General features: G+C 40.2%; 4 protein-coding genes across 4 annotated transcripts in view; all 4 read right to left on the bottom strand.

Moving 5' to 3' along the window:
* LOC115675040 (probable disease resistance protein At1g61300) overlaps nucleotides 1-25,987 on the bottom strand; it is an 84,982-nt gene that overhangs the window by 26,444 nt on the left and 32,551 nt on the right. The window lies entirely within an intron of this gene.
* Nucleotides 11,321-13,737, bottom strand: LOC115663859 (mitogen-activated protein kinase kinase kinase 5-like). Its single transcript, XM_056317225.1, has 7 exons — nucleotides 13,610-13,737; nucleotides 13,441-13,528; nucleotides 13,216-13,309; nucleotides 12,799-12,890; nucleotides 11,932-11,991; nucleotides 11,729-11,854; nucleotides 11,321-11,559 (listed from the first exon to the last, which is right to left on the bottom strand). Exons 1-7 carry the CDS (start codon nucleotides 13,735-13,737, stop codon nucleotides 11,404-11,406), a joined length of 744 nt encoding a protein of 247 aa, XP_056173200.1. The 3' UTR covers nucleotides 11,321-11,403.
* Nucleotides 15,730-17,601, bottom strand: LOC130139689 (cytochrome P450 716B1-like). The gene is made up of 2 exons (XM_056317226.1): nucleotides 17,347-17,601; nucleotides 15,730-15,984 (listed from the first exon to the last, which is right to left on the bottom strand). Exons 1-2 carry the CDS (start codon nucleotides 17,599-17,601, stop codon nucleotides 15,730-15,732), a joined length of 510 nt encoding a protein of 169 aa, XP_056173201.1.
* Nucleotides 17,299-25,859, bottom strand: LOC115663857 (probable disease resistance protein At4g27220). The gene is made up of 7 exons (XM_056317040.1): nucleotides 25,717-25,859; nucleotides 25,241-25,414; nucleotides 21,971-25,126; nucleotides 21,746-21,873; nucleotides 18,744-19,177; nucleotides 18,382-18,503; nucleotides 17,299-17,604 (listed from the first exon to the last, which is right to left on the bottom strand). Exons 1-3 carry the CDS (start codon nucleotides 25,838-25,840, stop codon nucleotides 22,737-22,739), a joined length of 2,688 nt encoding a protein of 895 aa, XP_056173015.1. The 5' UTR covers nucleotides 25,841-25,859; the 3' UTR covers nucleotides 17,299-17,604; nucleotides 18,382-18,503; nucleotides 18,744-19,177; nucleotides 21,746-21,873; nucleotides 21,971-22,736.

The following is a 25,987-nucleotide window of genomic DNA, read 5'->3' on the forward strand; positions in this document are numbered from 1 at the left end:
ATCGAGTCAATCGTGTGCAAAAGGGAAAAAAACCACATGAAAGCATCGCAATCTCGAATAAACTACATATCCACAGGGATGCAGAAACACCGGAAGTTAGCCGTGGGAGGATCGAGAGCAACATAACGGCAGCGGGTGAGATAAGCGCCTGCAGGGGGAATTTTATACGGGTCAGAGCTTAAACCCTCATCCTCTATATGACCCAAAACAGATCCAATCCTCGATGCAGCGGGCCGGTCCAGGCCCACAAATCTCTGCTTCAGGGACTAGGCCTGAGTACCTTGCGACATTACGAAGTAACGTATGAATGAAATTACCAATATTTTGGTAGATCGGTCTGCAAAGCACAACGACAGTGATCACATTGGAGCTTCGTTGATCGGGGCAGTCGGATGATGAATCGAGCCTGTAACGTGCAGCTTGTAGAGCGTGTGTAGTCCGATTGAACAAACTACTTAGATTATGTCACCTATTCAATTAGCTACCATAGTTTGAATTTTATTGTATAGAGATTGTTGAGTTTGTACTATTTGAGAATTACGTGAGTTATTTTTATATACTCCCGAAATATTACCCTTGTTTCTCTTGCCAAAAAAAAGTCGCCCTCTTTCTTTAATTTCATAATTTCTCAATTTTGAATTGCACCAGGATCTTCAATTAAACTACTGTAAAAGGAGCTTTGCGCCCGAGGCAAGACGCCCATCCAACAAAAAGAGCTAAACTACAACATTTAAAGAACCCAAAAGGTAATGACAAATCCGACAATCGTCACCATTCAACAAAGAGAGCAAAACTACAACATTTAAAGAACCCAAAAGGTAATGACAAATCCGACAATCGTCACCATTCAACAAAGAGAGCAAACTACAACATTTGGAGAACCGACAACTGTCACCATTCTAATTCGCAATGTATGCGAATAGCATTAGGACGCAGAGAACTAAAGTCAGCCAAGGCATTTCACCAAGTAGAATGCACATCAAAAGTACAAACCCGAGTAACGTGTAAAAGGAAATGACATTTTACATACTCTTCTGCTTTAGTTGTATCGTACATGTTCTGCATGTAAAACTCAGAATCTTCACTCATCCAGCTTGAGGTTGGATGCGCACACCCCTCAACTTGCTGCCCAACTTTCGCACTGCTTCTTTAATTTGGACGCTCGCCCTACAAAAAAGAAAAATTTGCAATTAATATCGAAGGTTTGTGCTGTGAATCAACGACCATATTAACAAACCTCATCTCAGCAATTGTATTTTTTGCCGTGCTGGTTTGTGCAACAGTCACTTGAGGTGGATAAGAGGTGCTAGTTTGTGCATATCCCAACACGATCTTCGAGCTGCTCGATAAGAGGTTGATGTCAATTCGCGTGTAGTTTTCCACAATACCCCCTTCTGGCGCAAGTCTCGCCTCGAAATAAATCAGACCGCTGTTGTTTGGCACAATGTTCCCAGGGCAAACAAGAAAGCGCTTGCCCGGGTGGATCACCTTTTGCATAATCATGGTCGTGGCTGTCCTTAGCCGGACAGTGATCGATTGGTGATGCCCATTCTCAATTATGGTAGCCTTGGCAAACGGGCTAGGAACCATCTTTCTCTGTTTCGTCTACAGCAAACAAAGGAGAGTAAGGCAGTGGGAAAGAACAGGGAAACCAGTCCCATATAAAAACAGAACATTACCTCAGGTTTGTGAGCGACGAGCGGCTGAGCAACAAGCGAGTAGTGGCCGAGAGAGAAATCCAGTAAAGAAGAAGACTACAAATGGCCAAAAAGAGGAAAGTAAGGTAAAAGGACAAAAAAGACAGAACATTACCTCAGGTTAGTGACCGAGAGAGAGAACCCAGTGAAGAACAAGAAAGAGTGTGCTACAAATGGCCACGAGGGGAATTGAGAGAAATATAGAGAAAGAGAGCGTTGTGGGATAGTGTTTCAGAGAGCGAGAAGCAAACATTTGGTGCATGGGTCATTGAGCTCGAGTCATATGCTATGTAGACAAAGCCCGGTAACAGAGTAATCATGGTAAATTTTTTAGAGCAGGAAAGCCAAAGGGAGTCGCTAGCTAATCAACATCGTTTTAATCAAATAAAGGCCATTAAATTCGCAGAAATCAATGGGCACAACAGTTGCAATTCAAAATCCATGCTCAAATGATACAATTTACACGGAAAAGAAACTAGGAACCATGCGAAAAATCCACCCCTTTTTTGGGGCTCACCTGCAATGTGAACCTATCTTCGAACTGAACTTTCTTCGTCAAGAAATCAGCTCTGATTGTCGCCTTATACTGCTTGCTGAACTTACGATTCACATACCTATACAGCACAATCAGCAGTCCCCCAACCCTGAAAAAGGAAAACAAGACTAGCAAAAAGACAATCGAAGAAAAAGGAAGAGATCTGAGTTTTAGAATATATATGAATCAATCAATCAATCAAGCCCAAAAAGAAAGATCCGGGTTTCAAAAAGATACTGATTCATCATAGAAATCTTCCCAACCCTTAAAAAGGAAAACAAGTCTGGGCTCGTAGATGCATTTCCTTCCATGATTTTCAGCATTCCGGAAACGAATTTCAAAACGCGCTAACACTGAACTTCAGCCCCATAATAAAAACCTAACGACGAACGCTTGAGATTTCACCCGAAACGAAGCACATTCAAAGACCAAACCGCGCTGTGAAGTCACCGACAAACCTTGACGAGAAGCTTGATTGGACTTCGGCGCCGTATGCTTGGTCTTCTTGCTCTTGTCTCTGGTGACCAAATCGATACCCTGCAAAGTTTTTCAATCCACCAAGATAGGCACGAGCTCGCCGTAAATCAACTTTCTACAAGAAACAAACGGCAAAAAAACTTGAAGCTGTCACAGATGTTGCGATGGAGCCGATCGATTTCATCGGCGATCGGCTAGCTTAGATCTGGGGATTTTTTATTTCTGCACCCAGAGAGGGGAGACAGAATGGGAGACTGAAAGTGACGAGTCTACCTAAAGTGTTACTGAGTCGACTCGACTCGACCCCACCCCACCTTCCCAACCTTAATAATATCCTAAATTTTAGGGCCATATTCGAAAATTAAAGCCCGATCCCAAAATACCTCAAATTTTATGTCCATGCTGGGCCGGCGCAGATCAGGCCGACGCGATTTTGATTGACACCCTGGTCAAAATGGGTCATAAAACCCTTTCTTAACTCATATACGAAAATGCTCTAACAATATGAATCTCATCGGGTATAAATCAGGAAAATTACATTGCGCATAAATAGATTAAAAACTGATTAATGAATCGATTTGGGCCCAAACCAAACCCGACCCACCCATTTGACAGGTTTATAACAGACATGGGCCCAAGCAAAAAAGAAACAACTGATAAAAAAAACTGATAACTGCTCCTAAAAGCCTTAAATTTAAATCATATGACAGCGTACTGACCTCTATAGCGGTATCGGTATCAGCTTTTATCCACGCAAGGCGAGTAATTATGTCTCGCTTTAATCTCCCGCACCAGCGATGAAAACCCATTTCAAGAGAAGGAAACCCGAAATTGTGAGGCTTCTGAAAACCAAATATCTGCAACCGAAGATTTCTGAACAGGAAATTCTCCTATTCTCTTTGGAAAACAAGGGCAAAGAGAAGCGGGAATCTGGTGATGGTTGTGAAAACAAAGGCCCAGAATAAGTTGATTGGAGGATTCCTCGACCAAGTAACACGTTGACGAGAAGATAGAGAAATATTTTTAAAAACGCCCAACCACCGCGCCTCCTTCCGCAATTGCCACCGGCCGCATCTCTCCAGCACGGCTGTCTTCTCCGCCGGGTGCCTCATTTTCAGATTTGACGGCAAGGGAATGGATTCGGTCCGAAGAGAATCAATGGCTGAAGCTGGCCTCTCCTTCCACCACTCAACAGAACAACCATGGATTTAAAGTGTGCAGGCTTGTTCTGTCACGAGATGCGACCAAAACAGACAACCATTGTGTAGAACCAGTTCCATTTGTGCCAGGTCTGGAGCCTTGGCCACGAGCGACGACCGCTCGTTCACCCACAACGACGGAGGGGAAGACGCGGAGGTCCGTGAACTTCCAAATCTGGAACCATCGTCGCTCACGGCCATGGCTCCAGATCTCGAAGTTCGAGAATAAGAGAGATTTTTTTTTTCAAAGTGTCCAATGGATCAGACGGAAGGAAGAGTAGAGATGGCAGTACCTTCTCTTCCTCTGAAACGCAGGAACTTCCTGAACGTTCTGCACGTCCTGCCCGACCTGCGCGTGCTGCACGTCCTGGACGTCTTGAACGTTCTGGACGTCCTGAACGTCTTGCGCGTGCTGGACGTCCTGAACGTCATGCACGCCCTTTTATGGGACTTTTTAAGAGAAAATGTCCTGAACGTCTTGCGCGTGCTGGACGTCCTGAACGTCATGCACGCCCTTTTATGGACTTTTTAAGAGAAAATGACACAAATAGTCCATGAATTTTAGCCCAACGTTTAATCTGATCTCTAAACTTTTAATTTGTTCAATGTAGTCCCTAAATTTTAACCCCTTATGTAATGTGGTCTCTGAACTTTTAATTTGTTCAATGTCATCCATGAACTTTTGGTACATGTTCAATTTAGTCCATGAACTATACGAAAATATTCAATGTAGTCCATGAACTTAAATTAATAAAAGGACTATATTAAATATTTTCATATAGTTCGGGGATTACATTGAACATGTACCAAAGTCCAGGGATCACATTCAACAAATTAAAAATTCAGGGATCACATTGAACGTTAAATAGAAGTTCATGGACTATATTGAATAAATTAAAAGTTCAGGGACTATATCGAATAAATTAAAAGTTCAAGGGCCATATTACAAATTGGGCCAAAGTTCATGGACGGTTTGTCATTGTCCCTTTTTTTTTTATAGTATGTCTCGAATGTATCGAACGATGAATTCTTCTACGTATTAGACCTTTGAAGAATATCCGGATTAGAATCTTACTCGACATTCTAGAAAATAGAAATTCTAATGAACGAGTTGTGACCGTGTCAATGTTTCATCGGGAGTCTTTAGCCTCCCTTCGGCCGAATTTTCTTGCTTTTTTTTGTGAAAAAGCCACTAAAATCCCGAATTATACCCACTGTGACACATTTACTTTAATTTTTTATTTATTGTGATATAAAAAACAACTCCAAACTATACCCATTGTAACACATTTATCCTAAAAAAATCTAAACTTGTACCGATATGACACGTTTTTCCTCCGTTAATTTTCCGTCTGATGATTATTCGGCCAAAATAACGTCGTTTTTATTTCATTTAAGTGACGTGGGTGCCCTAACAACACCGCTTGCCTTCCGGCATCCATCTAGGCAAATTTTTTACGATACTCGTTGTAGGAATCTTAATGAAGGGTAAATGTGTCAGATAAGTACAAGTTTGAGATTTTTGATATTACAGAAAAAAAATTTATAATAAATATGTCACAATTAACGTAGTTTGAGATTTTTTGTGGCTTTTTTCCTTTATTTTTTACCCTCAATCTTTACCGACGATATGGTCATTATGTGGATGTGTTGGATTTTCTTTGCGGCATGTCCTTTTTGACCAAATTCTCTACTAGCGCTCTTTTTTTATTGGGTCAATATCACAAAAAATCCAAAACTTATATATCTGTGATAAATTTACCGCGAACTAATTTTTGGATAACCAAAAATCCTAAACTGGTACAGTTGTGATAAATTTGCCCCGAACTAATTTTTAGATCATAAAATACTAGGGATGTGCAACTGGACTGGGTTTACCCGACTTGTGGATGTTAGTGGTGAGAGTGGATGTAGGCTTGTAGATAAAACCGAACCACTATATATCTTTGTGTGCTGCTGTTTCCCTCTGGTTCAATTACTTAAGCACACAATCAACTCACGATTTTCGAACCATCATCTTAACGTGATCTTTACTTTGTACTCATTATTTTTTCACAAAAAGTATAAAGATCCCGATACAATCTATTTGTCCCTTCTAGATTGTATTGTTAGCCCCGGCAGGTCAGAGGAGGTGGGCTTGACAAATCCTACGAAATGAAGAGAAATCTGGTGGGACGTGATTTGGCTGAAACGTGTTCTTGGCTTTTAAAATGTATAAGTGGTATTCTTAGATAATTCCAGGAAAAGACAACAAAAAAGAAAAACCATCAGGGAAAAATCTGGCAAAATTGCATCATCACTTCAAAGCAAAACCATCAGGGGAAAGACTTTCCGCTCCCGCCCTGACCAGAGCGTGATCGCCACAGTCAACGTCGATTCTCCTCTCGGAAGTCCCAAATTTTGGATCATCATTTACTTTCGCAGAGACACAGTGATCTTTCTTGATTCACCGCAAGTTGGTAAGAGTGATGAGGGCCACTCTGGTTGGAGAAATCTCGTGTATTTGTTGAGATCAGGACGTTCTTGAAGGAAGAATCAAGAGCCTCTAACGCCCATAACTTTGTTACTTCTCCCTTCACTTCCCCAATTTAAGATATAAGATATTGCAGGTTTGTCTAAACTGTTGGTAGTTTGTTTGTAAAACAAACAATGAGGTGCCTTGTCCCACATCGAATGAATGTGAGTGCGCACGTGGACGAGATTTGGCACTAATCAACGATCATTTTTATTTATTTATTAAATTTCGAATTTATTATTATAAAATAACTGTTTTGTCATATTAAAACAGTGTGATCGTTCGCAATAGAGTGGTGATTATTTTTTAATAATTTAATTTCGAATTTTCATTTTCTGCCTAATGGTAATTAGGCTCTCTTACAACCTTTGGAAGGTTGTGTCTGTTCGGACATAATTTCTTTACATTCGAAAGGTTGTGTTTATTCAACGTATAAATATTTCAACGTTTTTGTTCATTAAAAAAAAACAACCACTTTTTCCATTTCTTCTAAGAGATATATAGCCATCTTTTCTAATTGTTTTCCTAGAGAGACCTTGGAGATATATCGAAATTGCTATTTGGTATTCTCAATCGAAACTTTATTGTATCCTGGAGGAAATTTGCCGGTAACCATTAGCAATTTCGTGGGGCAAATAATTCTTTAAAGAAAGTGATATCACGCCTCAAAGTCTGACTTCGTTGTTCATCCCATTTTGAAGTTGAAGTTTCTTTTCTTCTACAATTTAGAGGAGCACTTTTTCCAACAATTTTAAGGAATTATTTTTGCAACAATGGAGTCAGAGTCAATTAAACACTCTGTGCAATTCGGTGGCTCCTACACATTTTGCTGCTCGAAATAATCTTGATGACATATATTGCGACGGAGAAGAAGACGCGAGCGGCAGGGATGCACAAAAAGAAGAGAACGCGTGTGAGACTGAAGATGAGAGAGCTAATAGTCTAGAATGTTGAGTCAGGCAAATTCAAAATGGATTTTGTCCTTCCTGTGACGTGGGTATGCATGAAGAAAGGGAAGATTTGTTAGTCGGGAGGACAGCCAAGTGCAGAAGCAATTGAAAAGGTTAGACTTGATAAACTTTAATGTTGAATTTCATAAATGTGAATTCTGCCAGAGATCGGGAATGCGGCGAAGATGAGCGTGGAGTTGGCCAAAGGGTTGCTGGACATCGTGAGGCAGACTCTCGGCAATGAGAGCTCCTTCCTCGTCAAGTACTTCGGAAGGGACTCATACATCGTGGGCAGGCCATAGGGGCCGTGCGCGAGGGCGTCCGTGAGATTGGAGCGTTTGAACGAGTACTTGCCCGAGTACAAGGACCCGACACATGTATGATCGGTCACGTTGTTCGTCTTCGTCGTCGTTGTCGTAGGTTCGTAGGCAATTCTCTCTCTGGGTTCCTGATTTGAGCAAGGAAATTGTTTGATTGAGAAATTGGAGAATTCCAGTGACTCTCCTCTCAGTGATCTGAATTCGCATATATATATTTTTTATTTTGTTGTTAATGAATTCGGATGCACACAATCGAAAGCTCTTGATGAGATGGTGAGTTATCGTTATTGAGGGACAAACTTATAGTCATGGGAAGTGATGTGTTTGCATTTCTTCAACACTGTGGTGCCAAAAGTAGAGAGTGTAGTGTGTTCCAAAGGGCAATACTTCATGCAAGAGCCTTGGCTTTGATCCTTCCATAGTCAATCCCAGGGGTGTTAGCCAAAGGTAGCCACTTGAAGGTGCTCCACTCAGAGTTGTTCCGGTTGCATTTGTAACAAAATGGTACTGACAGTGGGGTCCCGAGAAGGATGATATGAGAGCTTCCAAGACATGTATGCATGACTTTCATCAACAAGACATCTGATTCTATTCTGCTAACCATTTTCAAAATGTTTTTGCACTATTGATTCAAAGGACACTAAGGCCTTGGAACAGAAGGAATGCATGTGCAAGTTGCTTTTCTTCTTTCATGATATTTTAGTGTGCTTATACGTTAATGATATGCTTATTTCTTTTTTAACCAATATGACCGGAGTCATTGAGACTAACAAGTATCTGACTTTCATTTTTAAAGTGAAAGATTTGGGTGAAGTGGATACTGTTTTGGGTATTAAAGTTAAAAACATAGTGGGGGTTATTCTTTGAGCCAAAGTGTTTACATTAAAAAAAATGTTGAATAAAATTCAACATCTTGGTTTCAAAGAAATGAGTACTCCACTTGCTTTCAGTATTAAATTAAATTATAATACTGGTAAAGCAGTAGCACAACTTGAATATGCGAATGTTATAGGGTCTTTAATGTATGTGATGTATTGTATTAGACCCGATATTGCTTATTCCGTGTGCAAGTTGAGTACATATATTTGTAATCCAAGTATAGAACATTGGAAAGCTATTACCCGAAGTTTTTGTTATTATAGAGAATAAAAAATTTGGGATTATTCTATAATAATTATTCGGTTGTATTAGGAGAATACACCGATACTAATTGGATTACAAGCGTGGGTGATAAACAATCCACTATTAGATGGATTTTCACATTTGATGGCTGTGTTGTTTCTTGGACGAGCAAGAAACAAATGTGTATAACTCACTCACCTACGGAATTTGAATCATTACTTTAGTAGCAATTGAGAAAGAGACTGAATGGATTAGGAATTTGTTGATGGATATCAAATTATGACCTAGTCCTATGCCTCATATTTCTATCCATTGTGATAGTTAGGCTATTTTGGCAAGAGCTTATAATAGCACTTATAATGATAAGTCTGGACATAACAGCCTAAGACATGAGTATGTGAGACAATTGACTAAAGATGGTACCGTAACAATTGTCTACGTGAGGTCAAACAACAATCTAGCTGATTCCTTGACAAAGGCTTTATTAAGAGACATGGTAAATATGACCTCACAAGAAACGGGGCTGAAACCCTTTAATTAAATCACCAGTAATGGTAACTCGACCTTTTTCTAGAACATCACTAGTTACAAGGTTTAATGGGTAAAAACAAGTTACTGAAGTGATTGTTTGATACTGACATGAGCCCTGACATGAGAAGTCAGTATCGTCTGTTACGTTTGTAGGTTGAATTAAATTCTTAATGAAGTATGGTTTAAATGTGTTATTAGTAACAGAAACACATGAAAGATACTTCACCTATATGAGCTTAGAAGTGGTGCCGCTTCTTACGAAAGTTGGGGTTGCTTTCTAGAGAGCTCATGAAACAGGTACAAGCACATGGCCATAATAGTGCTGAGTAATATAGAACTTCTCGCTGAAACAAGAGGTTATTATATGTGTGGTATGTTCGATTCTATTATCTAAAAGTACAAATTTAAAGCTGAGCTACTTGTCACTTTGATAGAGTTTTGAGATACTTGCACTAAGTAAAGGTTTAACTCGAAAGAGACCTTTATGTATGTATATTAATCTCACGGAAATTTTGGCTGTATATTTTTAACGTTTTATTTCAATTTTGTTTTACAAACAAAGTGGGGGATTGTTGGTAGTTTGTTTGTAAAACAAACAATGAGGTGCCTTGTCCCACATCGAATGGATGTGAATGTGCACGTGGACGAGATTTGGCACTAATCAGCGATCATTTTTATTTATTTATTAAATTTCGAATTTATTATTATAAAATAACTGTTTTGTCATATTAAAACAGTGTGATCGTTCGCAATAGAGTGTCGGTTATTTTTTAATAATTTAATTTTCATTTTCTGCCTAATGGTAATTAGGCTCTCTTACAACCTTTGGAAGGTTGTGTTTGTTCGGACATAACTTCTTTACATTCGAAAGGTTGTGTTTGTTCAACGTATAAATATTTCAACGTTTTTGTTCATTAAAAAAAAACAACCATTTTTTCCATTTCTTCCAAGAGATATACAGCCATCTTTTCTAATTATTTTCCTAGAAAGACCCTGGAGATATACCGAAATTGCTATTTGGTATTCTCAATCGAGACTTTATTGTATCCTGGAGGAAATTTGCCGGTGACCATTAGCAACTTCGTGGGGCAAATAATTCTTTAAAGAAAGTGATATCACGCCTCAAAGTCTGACTTCATTGTTCATCCCATTTGAAGTTGAAGTTTCTTTTCTTCTACAATTTAGAGGAGCACTTTTTCCAACATAAACTGCCAATGTTCCTTCCACCAAACCGAAGGTGGTTAGGACTTGATTTAGGAATTTTGATACAATTATCACTTCGCTTTTCTTTTCTTTTTTTTTTTTTTTTTTTATTTTCTTGCTGATGTGGTGCTTTTTCATACCCATATCGATACCATTCAATTTTGATGAATAGATGTGCTTCATACAAAACTCATGATCCGAATGCACTCCATACAAAACGTTTAAATTAAGCAACACTGTCAAATTGCTTAGCTGTTGGTCAAACCATCCGAGTGGAACATGGATCTGATTTTATTGATATATAGATCTGATGTTATTTTTTGTAATCGAGAAAGTTACTAGCCACTATGAAACATTTAGCTAATACAATTGTTTATATACTTAAATCTATTTTTCTATAAGCAAAAGTAACTCTTTTCAATGCGATAAGCTGTACTGAATCATTTAGCTTTTTCCCCCTATTTATCAGTAAGTTTTTTAAGGTAAACTTAAATATATACAGAAGTAGTAGCTTCTTAAAGTGTTTACTATTTACCGACCAAAAAAAAAATGTTAACTATTTCTCCACGAGATAAATAATTCTTTTCACTGTGTTCGTAAAGTTTTATACTGAAAATATTTCTTCAATGTACCTCTTTTTATAAAAGAAACCTATTGTCGACCCTCCTCCGCACCAGACGCCCTTCCTTTGAAGCGAAAGTATGTCTTATTCGACCAATAAGAATCTTCTTTCTTCTTCATCCCATCCGTGGACCTTGTGATCGCTTTGGCTTAATAAATATGAAACTTTACAGTACAACATCCCTTTTGCAACAACGTATTGGCACATGAAAAAAGTTAAGTCATCTGCAACTTCAAATTCGCAGTAAAGCATGCTCAAGTAGCATAGCAGCTGAAGGCCTCCCAGCAGGCTGTCTTCGAAAGCAGCAGTGCAGGAAATCCTTTCCCTCGGCGGATAACGTCTCCGGTATTGGTGGAGAGCTTCGCATCACCTTAAATATAGCTTGAGCCTACATTAATGATTAAACCTTAAACAGAAACTATACACACAGATCACATACCAAATGGTAATACGCACAGTCCCAAACTTCCAACAGAAAACAGTGACACAGATTTGGTTGGACCCGTATCCTTGGAAGGACAAACAGAGAGAATGAAAAAGCAATGCAGCGTTCTTACCCGCTCATACTCACTCCAAGGAGGTTTCCCAGTTATCATTTCGACAATAGTACATCCCAAGCTCCAGATGTCGGCAGTATGATCGAGATCCGCGCTGTTATCATTCGCCATCAAGGATTGTATGAGCTGCAGGATATACTATTCCATCATTCGGCCACGACAAAAAAAAGAAAGTGGCATTAACGTACACAAAAGCAATGTACCTCTGGAGCCATCCATTTTAGACACTTCTTCAAAGAGCGGTAAGCTGGTTGTCCAGTTAGCTAAGAAACGGTAGGACATTAGTAAAGCCGAAGACTATTTGGTGTGTTCATGGAACACTGGATAAAATTGCAACATCTTCATAGACATAGATACATCAGATCGATGAAAGAACTAAATCAACCACTTTCTACTTACGTTAGCTCATTACTGAGAAAAAGGACCATGAAGCAACAATCAAAATGATATCAGCAAATGCTTCAGAACTTGAAAAGAGAGCAACAATACCTTGGCTGCTGCCAGATTTCGGTTCTATGGACCAATACACTTTTATTTACCCCATATTAGGAAGGCGGCGCTCCTTACTCTGACTAAATTCAATGCTTCTCTTGGAAGGCAGAGGAGCAGCAATAACAACACACGAAGAACCTTTCACCAAAGGTATTGCGCTCTATCCAGTATCCACTACGCCTCTTAGGAACTTTTTAGAAACAAAGTAGAAAAGGAAAGAACTTTAATTAGGTTTTGGCATCTAAACATAGCAAGGAATCATTTCCGGTTTATGCAACATAGTAACTTTACCCGAAACGATGAAAAAAAAAGTCAAGAAAATCATTCACTAACATTTCATCTATTTGTAATAGACTTTGGCACAGATGAGATGACACAGACCAATAATGAAAAGTACGCATTGAGAGACCATAGATGAAGAAAAACCAGCTAGCATGTTTTCTTTCTCTTTTTTTCTATTTGTGATAACCTAATCTATCAGTCACCCTGACTTCACATTCGCCGGTAAATGCACCACAGATTGGCAAGGAATTTCTACATTCACTCAGTAGTCTTGCAGTGAAGAGGTGGAAACTCACACGTTTAGCAATCCCAAAGTCAGCTAGTTTGACTATCCCAGATGCATCCACAAATAAATTAACTCCCTTTAAATCCCTGCACACGCCAAAGACTTTTCACAGGTCTCTAGGCACAAAGAAGAAGGTCCTATTGTCCTTAACCAATATGCAAGTCATCTCATGATGCTCGATCAATGGTTTAGAATTATCCATGCATGGAGTTGTTAACATGCAGGTAAGCCAATCCAGTCACAATATGGGGGGTATAATTGCGGGCAATCGATTCTGTTAGGGCCCCAAGATGCTCCTGGATATACTTGTCTATCGAACCGTGATGTCCATATTCTAGATATATGTTAAGCCGATCCTCAACCTGAGTTTGTATGAATGTGTTGAAATTTTGGTAAGTCAAATTATGAAAGCCCGTTGAGCTGAGACGTGTAGAAGAAGATATGGAAAGGCGACTCCCAATTTCACTGCCATAATACTGCAGAATGTTCGGATGTCTAAGCTGGCTAAGTACTTCAATTCCCTGTGTAACAGGTTGAAAAAAATAGAGGTAGCAAAGCAATCAATTACCTGGAAATGATAAAAGAAAGTTTCCCCAGCATATTCAGATCAGATGAGAGATAGATTGGATCCCAGAGCGTTACAAAAAATTACCTGCTTTAACTGACTCATGCACTCAGCCGAATTTGGATCGACAGGCAATAACTCAAATTCCTTCAATGCACACAGAGCTCCGGTTTCTCTGTCAGGAAGCATGTTAAAGTTTAGCTAACCGGATGACTAAAAATATGCAACATGTCGAAGTTTCCCAGAGCTAACTTACTGGTTGCTCGCAATGTAAACACTTCCAAAAGTGCCCCGCCCAATAAGCTGGCCTTTTTGCCATTGACTTGCTAGTGGTAACTGCTCTGTTCTTTCAGCAACTTGAGCTGAAGCTGTCGGGTTCTCCATCTATCCACGACTCTGAGCGTCAAAACAGGGGTGATTACCAGGCAATTCTTTATTCTTCCTCTTTTTACATCTTAACTCAAAGTGGGGCTGGGGTGAATTTTTACAACAAAGGGTGAAAAGAAAACTTCCCAGCCTATGTTTCCATATACGATCCAACTACTAAGCAGATCATCGAAACAGTTTAATCGGGGTCATGTTGCTCTGATCCAAAAGAGCGAAGCATTAGCGTTTTTAAACTCTTCTCTAGTTCTAATTAGGGGTGATCAGTTTCTGGTTCGGTCCGGTTCCAAGATGGAACCGGGAACCGGATCCAAAATTGGGAACCGGGGACTGAACACTTTTTTTTTTCCCACTACTTCATTCATTACATTACAAGAATTTTTAGGAGAAAATAACCTCAAAGTTTCAAAGTGGGGGATTAATCTTTACAAGGGAACATAACCTCATACTAATCCCCCCAAATGAATTCTACTTTTGCTGCCTATCCTATTCAGGTTTTCAATAGCATTGTCTATACAACTCAATAAAAAAAAAGTATATGTAGTTGGTCCGATTCCCTTTGGAACAGGGAATTGGACCTCCCGAACACCGGTTCCACTTTTAGGAATTGGGAATCGGACCAAACGGGCCGGTCCAAGCGGTCCATTTTGCACACCCCTAGCTCTAATAAGACTTAAGAGCCTATATGTCCTTTCCCTGTGTAAGTTGAATTTGCCAAAAATGCGCTGATTTTCTGCACTGTGATTCTCTTATTTAACTTTGTGAATATTGACTACCAGCAAGCACGTTTGGTTGAGTATCAAAATATCTACTTAAGCTTTTATGCTGTCATTCAATCTAATACTAGAGTATGACCCGTGCCATGCACAGGTATATTTAACCACATCAAAGTTCAATGTATTGACATGTCAAAAATCAGATAAAAATTGCCATTTCTCGAAGGACTCCGCATTATTTAGATTAGTTAATTACTTTCTACGTGTTAGATTTCAAATAAAAAAGTAAATCAATATTCACTTCACAAAGAGAAAGTACAAAAATATTTTGCCAAAGTGGGTGGTCTTACTAATGATAAATTGTCACTCCATGTCAAGATTGATCACCTTTTCGCTCTCCCCATGGTGATAATTAGGGGTGTTTCAAAATTTAACACAGGAAAAGAGGCACTCGAGATAAATAGGGTTTCAGAGATAACATAGTTTTCTTCATTATAATTTATCAATCTCCAAGGAAAATGATTACTTAACATCTTATTTCATCTTATATTTATGTCTTGAGAATATTATATACTGCACTTTAGAATATCTACTCAATTAAGTTAAAGAACAAAATTAGTTCTCTTATTTATTACCCGATCATTCCGAAATTCCCTTAGCACTTTTATTGCTATTGTCTTTACCTATTTCATAGGACAAAAGAGAAATTACAGATATTGTGCTGAAAAAGATATAAATAATTATAACGAAAGCAAATGATTTTAACTTCACTATAACATGGATTCAATCAATAAATATGATTCTCCTTTTCATACGTTAATGCTCCGTCATCATTTTTGTTGAAATATTATGGTTTGTTAGGTAAAAAACAAGAAAGAAGAAAAAAAACAAAAATTGGAATAAGATTCAACCCGACCCAAAGAAATTGGAAGAGCAAAAGAAAAATTTAAGAGAGAGGCCACGTATTCCCTTTCCTGTTCAAACACCAGCTATCTTAAGTAATATAGAAAGCATTGATAGTTTGTATTGACAACATGCATCTAGCATCATGGAAATTGAAAACTTACACCATTGGCAGAGTGCACTTGCTTATGTTATTCAGAAGAGCTTCTCAAATCACTGGCTTCTTTCTTGGGTAAATGGTAACGTTTATCCCACCAATGGGGATGCTTGATATAGCCAAGTCCTGAAAAGTTGGCACGGTGAAAGTCCTGGATAGCTAAGTAAAAAATTGTACTTCATTTCCGTTTCTTTGGCACAATCCGGAGCAGTAGTCCTAGAGTAGGTACTGGCATGAGTCCCTTATGTAATGATCATCTGAACATAACTCCCAAGAGTACAAAGTGACCAAATCATGGGTTGCAACAAGGGTTTCGATCCTCGCAAGTTCGTTTCCTGGGCAGATGTGGGGCCCTCCTCCAAAAGCAATAAAGCTGTAGGGCGGTACTGACTCTTGGTTTTCAAATCTAGCAGGATCAAACTTTGATGGCTCTGGGAATATGCTCTCATCCATATGTGTCATGTTCGATGCCTAGAAGATCTAAATCACACATAAAATACCAAATATAGGTCAATCGACTGGTTTCACATATAGAGAGAATAAATAGCAGATAGTTCAAACATTTGAAGAGATGGTAAAAGTTATTTGCATCCTTACTTGTTGCGATAAGGGAGAAGGAACATGCTTCTAAGCTTTGTCATTAAAGTTGACATGCGGCTTTGGAAACTCTGACAAATTTATGTATTGATTTTTCTTACATTTGTCAAGCCATCCATTATCCATCAGCAAAATAGAGATCATTTATTATCCTTGCGCAGCTTAGGTCATACTTCAAGATTGAACTGAGTTTGAACAAATTCTTCTTCGTTTTGTTTTATTTGCCTTCCTTTGGGCTGTGGGAATCTCTTCGCGGATTCAACAAATCTTAAAAGATGCCGGAAATAGAGAACGTGTACCTTGAGGGAAAATTACCAAAAAAGTCATAAACCTTTTGCAATTATGCCAATTCAGTCCTAAACCTTTTTTTTTTACCAATTCAGTCCTAAACCTTTTGCAAACCAGCCAATTCAGTCCTTTTGGCCGGCCGGCGCTGACGTGGCCGCCGGCCGGCGTCCACGTGGCAATATTTTAATTTTTTTTATTATTTTCGAATTTTTTTTCCTTTTTTCTTTTTTTTTCTTTTCCGTCTCCCCCTGGCCTGTTCGGCCAGGGGGGAGGCTCGCCAGCGAGGGCCCAGCTCCGGCGAGGGGAGTTGGGCCCTCGCCGCCGCTGAGCGAGGGCGGAGCTCGCCCAGCGGCGGCGAGGGCGGAGCTCGCCCAGCCATGGCGAGCTGGGCGAGCCTCACCTAGCTCCGGCGAGGCGCAGCTCGCCTTGCCATGGCAAGCTCGCCATGGCAGGGCGAGCTCCGCCTCGCCAGATCTAGGCGAGGGCAGAGCTCGCCCAGCTCCGACGAGGCGAAGCTCGCCATGGCTGGGTGAGCTCCGCCCTCGCCCAGATCTGGCAAGGTGGAGCTCGCCCTGCCATGGCAAGCTCACCCAGCTCCGGCGAGGGCCCAGCTCGCCTCGCCGGCGAGCCTCCCCCCTGGCCGGACAGGCCAGGGGGGAAGGAAAAGAAAAAAAAAGAAAAAAGGAAAAAAATTCAAAATAATAAAAAAATATTAAAAATATTGCCACGTGGACGCTGGCCGGCGGCCACGTCAGAGCCGACCGGCCAAAAGGACTGAATTGGCTGGTTTGCAAAAGGTTTAGGACTGAATTAGCAAAAAAAAAATGTTTATGACTGAATTGGCACAATTATAAAATGTTTAGGACTTTTTTGGTAATTTTCCCTGTATCTTGAAGAAGCTTTATAAACAGCAGGAGTTTTAGATAGAAGACACAGCATAAAAGTTACAAGGACGGACGAGGTATCATGTCCAGCAACCATGACAAGCATGATATTGTGCAGAATTTCCTTGTCAGTCGCAACTCGTTCGTTTTCTTCATTGCGCTTACTTAACAAGCACGTGATCAAGTCTTGAGGAGGAGTTGCAGTGTGCTGCTCTAGTTTCACCTTCTTCTCTTGCACAAATTCCTTCAAGAAATCTTGGACGCTGGAGCTTGCGCGGAGGCTCCAATTATAGCGCGTGAACGGCAGCTTTACTGGCATTGACTGTTGTACGTATACGTGTGTTTGTATGTGCAAAATAAAGTAAAGCTGTTCGACAAATCCGAAATCACGTTCTGATGAGTAATCCGAATGTTGATGAATGATCCGAGCCCAACGAATTCACATTGTATCCTTAAGACAATTTGTCCCCTCTGCCGGTACTTAAGGGTTGTTGAACAATTGCCTCCCAGGATAAAACGGATTGCCTTTCCTATGAAGCGATACTTCTATAAAGGAAACTTTCGAACGCAACCTCGCAGAATAATCGCACAAAATGACAATGATGAAGAAACAGAAAAAATGAAAATGTTTAAAGTGCGTCGGAAAAATGTCTTGCGGGAATATAAATGCCACGAAGTGTCACCAAACCAAACTAAACTGTTCGGTTATATAAATGGCAAAAATGAAGAGTTGCGAGTAATGAAGACTCGCTTGCGGTTACCGTTCGGTTCGTGAACAGTAGCGAAGGCTTACTTGAAGCCGAATCTCACGAACAAACATGTTTGTTTGTCCAAAAACTAAATAATTAATTAATTTCTAACAAAACGTGTCTGTTCGGACTGAGCCGGATGGACGGCGGCGGCGCGCGCACGGGGGGAAATTGGCGTAGGTCCTCTCTCTTCCACAAAAGTGGGATACCTCTTGGGGCCCAAACCCATTTAAGAGGCTCCTCAAAATAAATCATCTCCCATCACCTCTTCTATCCTATGTGGGACACTTTCATCCACACACTTCTCATTCAATTCTATGGGATTTGGATGCCAAAATCCCAACATTGACCACATTCCCTCTATCATTTCTTGAAACCATTGCAAGAATTTCTCTCGATCAGCTCTTTCCTCCATACAAAGAGAAGAGAGCATATGATGTTGAATGTAAAGGTTTTCCATCAGGGACAATACCTATACGAAGATCAAAACGTTAGTGTTATTTACTCTCTTTTCGTTTATCAAAGAGATTATGCGCACTCTCGGTATATGCATTCATTCTCCTAGGGCAATAAATGCGGAGGCCGTACAAGTGTGAACCAGTCATATGTGAGTATGAGTGCATACACAATGTGTATCTTAAAATTTAATATTTTTTAAATATATCTCAAACAGATCAAAGCAACAGAGAGAGTGTACAGAATTTCAACATACTGCAACTTTTTCCATGTCCTGCCAGTGCAACTCGATGTGCTTTCTGACTTCTTCATCTATTTTCCCCAGATACTGCTTAAGGGATTCTGGTCTCAAGAACGACATGAGAGAGTCCCTCACGCGTTTGTGATCTTGGCCACTGAGTTCCATCGGATTGCGGTCCCTTAGAATCGCGCGCATGGATGATGGTTTCTCATTGGCAAGTATGCTGCTGTCTCCGTAGAATACAAACTTGTTTGCTGCTTGTCCAAGAATGAACACCGTCGGTTTACCGAAGAGAGTGAGCTTCGAGATTGGTCCATACTTCCTCACTCTTTCTTAAGGCCATTTTTCACCCGTGTTTGTCCTCATGGCTCGGAGCATGCCAATGCTTTGGCCAATTATGGGATTCCCAGTGATCCCGGAGGTAGCTTTCTCGATGATATCTTCTTCTCCTGCTAACGGAAAGAGAACCGGCAGAAGAAAGAGTAGAAGAGTGATCAAAATGTTCATTGTTGTGGGTGTGGGTTTGTGTGGCGGGGTGTGTGTGATGAGGGGAAAGCAAGAGAGTTATATTTAGCTCTATTTTTGTCAGTTTCTGAACTTGTATTTTAGGTGGTAGATTCTTTCTGGAACGAGGGATGAAGATTACCATGTAGAAAACGCATCAATTTTGATACAAATCCTATTAAATAATAAGATGCTGCCGATTTATACAGTGTCATTAGGTGGCTTACTGGAAATTGCGGTTGAGATAAAACAAATAGCATAAGATTCTGCCGATTTCAAAAACTGGAGTTGACCCCGGATGTGTATTACTTTGTATTTGTTTCAGTCACCAATTTAATTCGACAGAAGAGTAACAAAATCTAGTTTTGAAAATCGTATTTGTATTTCTTAAAAAATTCCAGGAAAAAAAACCATCAAGGAAAAATCCAGCAAAATTGCATCATCCCCTATAATAAAACAAGAAAGAGGGCAAGAGAAGAAGAAGAATGCAAAGAAATGAGAAGGGAGTGGAGGTGGGATTCTACGAAAATGCAGTGAAAATTATTCCAACTGAAGTCTTGATTAACCAGGAAGGAAAGGAAAGCTAATCCATAGGTTAATAAGTGAAGAAATCTTATTAGTGGCAAAAGCTGGAACAGTAGTTCCTATGCAGTTGGGATATTCCTAATGATGCAAAGTTCTCACTTTACTGCACCATAACTATAATTCCGTCCTAGTGTCTGCTTCTTTACACCAAACGTGGCCTCATTTCATGTTTGGTTGGATTTGGACCTCTGATTGGTTGCATAGTTTTTGAGTCGATGGACTGGAATGGCATTCCAACAATCGGGGAAACTTATCTTTATCTAAGTATCACCTATATTACTAGAAATGCATTTAATAGCTATTCTTCAATAAACTATACATATTCCACACACTTGCACTATCTAACAGCAGATTCAGTTGTGTAACTCTCCCAGGAAGAAGGGAAGGTTGGTGCTTCAATTTCCTACTCATAATGCGCTTGGCATTGATGAAGTTGAGGCGTATGAGTTCGAAGTGATGAACTTTGATTGGGCTGGGATGGAAGGTGGATGAAAGCAAAGAGAAATGATATGAATCTGTGCGGAAGATGATCGTTCTACGAAGATCTGTGAGTTACGAATTGCTGACCTCGACCCCCAATCGAACCTGTGATTGGTAATCTCGGTATGAACGCGACCTGTTGACGAACCTGTGTCAACCAATCCACGCTATAACGCCACGAACAAGAGAATTCGCGATCTTGCTCGATAAGTTGAATTCGATCGCCACAAGGGAGCCTTGATAAGATCTAGTCCTCAAGAGAACTCAAGAAGAAAATTTCTCTATATAAAATTCTATCTCTACCTCTTAGAAATCTATAAGCAACCTTATATAGAGTGCTAACCCTAATCCTAATCCTACTAGGATTAAAATTACAAAAATAACCTTAATTGCTAAAAATTCGTCCAAAAATGGAAAAAGGCCTAAAAGTTCATCTAAACGATTCCAAATCGCTAAAAAATGTCATCAATCACTACTAAAGTAGTGCGTATTGATCAGCGGCCCGTTTCCAAGCGTCCATCCAAATTTGAGCCAATTCGGTGTTCGTCAATTCTAAGCTCCTTTGGAATTCGCTAGACCAAGAGTAATCATGTTGCGCCAAGAAGCTTCAGAATCTTCAAGTTTCGAATCCAGATTGTCTCCATTCCAAATATCTTGAACCATGATGCCGATAGCTTGTTTGAATTCCTTCGCTCTCGCTCGAGTGATCGGGCCTAGCGGATAGAACAACGGGTCCCTAGCACCTCCTCCTCGATAGGGTTCGATGTCCACATCAAGAAAGTTACAGTGAGGATCCATGGTTGAAGATCTCGCCTCATTTGAAGGAAAATTTTTTAGATGAACATGGATCATGTGAGCATGATCCGGGTGCAGGCAATAATTGCTCCATTTGAAGTTGGAGTTCGGGGCAACAAGCATCTATGGAGAAGTTTGAAGTCAACCTCGGCAAATAATGTTTCAGGTATTGGCAGAGTACTGAGCATCACCTTTAACATAGCCGCAGCCAGCATTAAATAATAACCCTTGAACAGAAACTAAAGACACAGCATATTACAAAAGGTAATAAGCATCGCCCCAAACTTCCAACAGAAAGCAATGGCATGTAGTGATTCTTAAGGAGTTCAAAACCTTGATATTAGTCAACTTTACAGTAAGGTAAATCAACAAGGGCTGCTGAGTATGCAATTCTCCACATGTAAGCAATGAGATCGTGATCCAAGCTGTTCAATCAAGTAGGAGACACCTCAAGAAACATGTGCTAAACTTTTTTAATGATTTGTCCGCATTATTAAATGAACAAAAGCAAATACAAAGTGCATTGTGGAAAATGAAAAGCTTTTTAAAGGGGAAATGATTGTTCGAGTCGGGTGTAAAAGAAAAAGGGTATTGCTGAAAAATACATAGCAGAGACTGTGATAACCGATATGAATGGCAGAAAACAAAAGTACCTCAGACACCAGGAAGAAGTCAAGCAGAATGAGACCACCACAATGAGGACGAAAGAATCCAACATATGCAGAGCTCCATCGTATTTGTTCCAAGAGAAGACTCAACTTCAGTAAAATATGCATGAAACCTGGCCACAGAATTCGAAGTAACTAATTAGTATTACTATTGGAAAAGGAAAGGGGGGCAAAAAGAAAAGACAAAGATGGACTATCATAACGGCTTACGAGTTATGCTGGAATTAATTGAAGAATTAAAAATAGACAAAGGGTCGAAGCAGAGACTTGACATGAGGAGGACCCCACTCCAGCGACTCCCAACTTGCCTCATCATCTACACTTATCTCCCTAAAAGAAGGGAAGCTGTTATTTAGTATGGGCAGATGCAGAGGAATCCTCTTTAGCTTCGGACAATCCCATAATCTAATTTATTGGATGGAATCACAATTTATTATTCCATGATATATGCTCTCCAATTCTGGTAGTGTAAGTAGATTCAAGAAGTTTAACTTTGGCAAGGAGGAACAGGTGATACTGATGTTTAGACGGCTTACTTCATCTCCTAGTTGTCGCCGTCGTCCTTCATGGCCTATTATCTCCTCCATCCTTCTGCAGTCATGGACTAGAATGCCTTGGATATTAGGGAGGTGGAGCAGCAATTCACGAGTAAGAAGCTTCCTCACGTTGGGGCATCGCTCTATCCAAAGAGATGTAAGAAGAGAAAGGGCATCAGGGGGAATGGTTTGGGGAGCCCTTCCTATTATCTCCTCCATTTTCTCACAATGCTATACTGTAACCTCTCTCAGGTTAGGAAGGTGAGGGAGCAACTCAGATTCCACCACGCTCTTCATGTTGGCACGGTGCTCTATCACAATCTTTTCTAGGTTGGGGAAGGCAGGGAGTGGCGTTGCAAATATTGCTCCTGCTACAGTTATCCCTCGTAATTCCTCACAGTTTTTTTATCACAATCCGTCGTAGATGTGGAAGGGTGACTTTAGAACGATTCCCAAAGAGATACTTCAGTTTTGGACATCTCTCGACAGTAAGCGTCTTTAAGACTATGGAATAGAAGAGGGTAGTCATGATTGTCAATTACTTCGTCTACTCCTCCACAGAGCGTCTGTAAGTTTTCCCATTCTTCCATTATTAGCACCTGAAGGCTTTCAAGCAGGCCGATGTTGGACAAATTTGTTATACCTCCACATTTTCTCCCCACCAATCTCTGCACATCTTGCGCAAGCAAAATAGAATCCTCATCGTATTCCCCTCCTGCCCTGACAATAGCATAATCACAACAATCAATGTCAATATTTCTCTCCGAAGTCCCAAATCTTGGATCATCATATACACTCGCAGACCACAATGATTTTTCTTGATTCACCACAAGTTGGTAATAGCGATGAGGGCCACTCTGTTGGAGAAATCTCATGTATTTGTTGAAATCAACGGCGTTCTGGAAAGAAGAATCAAGAGTCTCCAATGCCCATAACTTTGTCACGTCTTCTCCCTTCACTTCCCCTATCTTTAGATCTTGCAAGTTTGCCAAACCTGCCAATGTTCCTTCCACTAATCTTTCTATACCTGATTTGAATAAGTCGAGGTATCTCAAGTTCACCGACAATTCCAAGCCCTCCACTACTTTCAAATATCTACATCCATGGACATCCAACTTCGTCAATGAACTCAGCTTTCCTAAATAAGGAATACGACACAATTCCCAACACTCCCTCAACAACAATGCCCTCAAGTTTACCAAATCCGAGATGGAATTGGGAAGCTCTCTGATCCCACATCCACTCAGGTTTAGAACCTTCAACCCCTCCAATCGCTTGAAGAAAGGCTCAGGGATCAGCACATCCCCCCATAAGCTACCATTTAATAGCAAAGTTGCCAGTTTAGGACAATTTGGTGACATGTTTGATGGAATAACCCCGATGTAATTCTCCATGAAAGAAACTTTCTCTACACCATCCATCCAGCATTCCTCACTCACAATCCTTGTCAAACCCTTGCCCGCTTTAACCATGGAAGTCGCACTCATGACATGCAAAGCCATATCTCTGATCAAATCATGCATCTTGACCATACCCTGATCATTTTCCAACAAGCTAACATTTTCAAGTTTGTTCAGTATGGTAAGACCTCTATCATAACATTTCTCCCTCTTATCCAATCCTCCAATCAATCCTTCATCAATAAAAAATTCTATCAGCTCAAACTTATGAATTAGTAGGTCTTCTGGATAAAGTGCACAGCATAAGAAACATCGTTGGACTTCATGATTACTCAGGTGACTATGACTTAATTTTAAATTTGCTAAGACCTTCTTTTCCATATCCATTTGCCCCATGTTAGATTCTTTCAATCTCTCTAATATATCCTTCCATTCAAACAGGTCACTTACTCCTCTCATGGTTCTTGCCATCGTGACGATTCCGAGTGGTAGACCAGCACATTCTTCTACGATTAACTTCATAACTGCTTCAATTTCCACACTAAGAGCTCCAGGTCCAAGTTCCTTAAAAAATAAGCTTTGTGCCTCATTATGAGACAAAGGTTCGACTTTTATCTTCTCCTGACAATGCATCTGGCAGCATACTTCAAAGGACCAAGTTGTTAACACCAACTTAAGTCCATCAGCTTCAACAGGGATACCCACCTCATCAAGATCAAATTGTTCCCATACATCGTCGAGGATAAGTATAGACTTCCCTCTTTTACTTAATTGATCAAACAACATTGCCGCCCGTTTCATCGCATCCTCTTCTTTTAGATCACCTAAGTTTAGCGCCTTCCAAATGTCACCTTGCAACTTATGTATGTTGAGATCTTGTGACACAGCAATCCACAATACATTAAAATGGTTTGCATTTTTTAGGAGCCTATTATATATGTGCACCATAATGGTTGTTTTCCCGACACCCCCCATACCGTAGATGCCTAATCGTGATATATGATTCTCTTTTAGGCACTGCAAGATATTCTTAGTATTTGTCTGAAATGCCCTACCTGCCTCCAACTTTCGTTCTAATAATATGTTGACTTTGGAATCTCCCACCTCAAACAATCCTTCTGGAAATTTGCTTTTTATGATAAGGTCTTCTGCTTCTTTCATCAACATATCCACCTGTTGTTGTGGTGGCAAATTTTCTGCGCTTGCTGGTTCAAGACTTTGGAAATTTTTCCTCAGCTTTTCCATGTTCGTCAACCAATTCACAACTTCTATTCTCTGCTTCTTCAGAGATAGAGATGCAGCGAACTCTAACTCATTCTTTATGTCAGCTTCTCTATTGTAGAGTTGTTCTACCTTTCTTTTCAAAGCGCCATTATTTTCAAAGTTGCCTGTGTTTGGATGACTCGTGATTGGAACGCCTCCGTATATAGCTAATTGTGAATCAAGAATTCTACGTGTTAGACCCTAATGTAAGCATTCATCCTTCTCCCTGACTAAGTAACATCAGGATACATAAAGATCAGTCTAGATGAATAAACATGTACCTTGCGATGATGATGGACTACTCGCATCTATGTCCATTGGAGCTTGTGGGAAACATGTAATCGAGAACTGGTTATTCTGTGATGATGATGACACACTTGGGTGATGCTCTGTGTTCATTGTCTCAAGATTATGAGGTTGATATGGAAAACATTGACGTGCTGGGTGCCTGGAAGCTGGTTGCAAAAGTAAAGCAGGTTAAAATCATAATTAACAATCCTGATCAATCAACCATTGAATTTGCAAAAGAAGCCACGAGTGCAAGTAGAGTCAAAATGTAGACTTAATCCCACAAAACATCTACACTGAAACTAACATTTACATCTGTTTGATATTCTCATATAACATATCACCATTAAAAGATGAGAGAAAGTGCACATATGAAACATTCAAGGATGTGCCTGTAATTGGGAAAACGTGGGTTATGTTAAACAAGGAGACAGTTAGTAGAAAAGAGAAGGATCACTTCAAGGCATACCTTGTGATGATAATGGGCCTTCTGTGTCAGTTCCGCCCTCTGGAACTTGGGAATCCACGTCCAGTTTCTCAAAAGTGTGAGGGTCAGTGGAAGGCTGTGATGCACTTGGCGGAGATATGTCCATTTAAGCTTGTGAGGGAAAGGAACTAGTCTCATTTCCACATTCTTCATCACATATAAGAAGTGTCTGTTGACTAGAATGCTGGACGGCATTGGTTACACCTGTAGCATTGGACAGGGGAACTGCTTCGGCAATAGGGATTTGATTGCA

The sequence above is a fragment of the Syzygium oleosum genome, unplaced genomic scaffold, assembly GCF_021117445.2.
Source record: "Syzygium oleosum isolate NSW1041296 unplaced genomic scaffold, Sole_v2.1 Sole_v2.13, whole genome shotgun sequence".
Lineage (NCBI taxonomy): Eukaryota > Viridiplantae > Streptophyta > Magnoliopsida > Myrtales > Myrtaceae > Syzygium > Syzygium oleosum.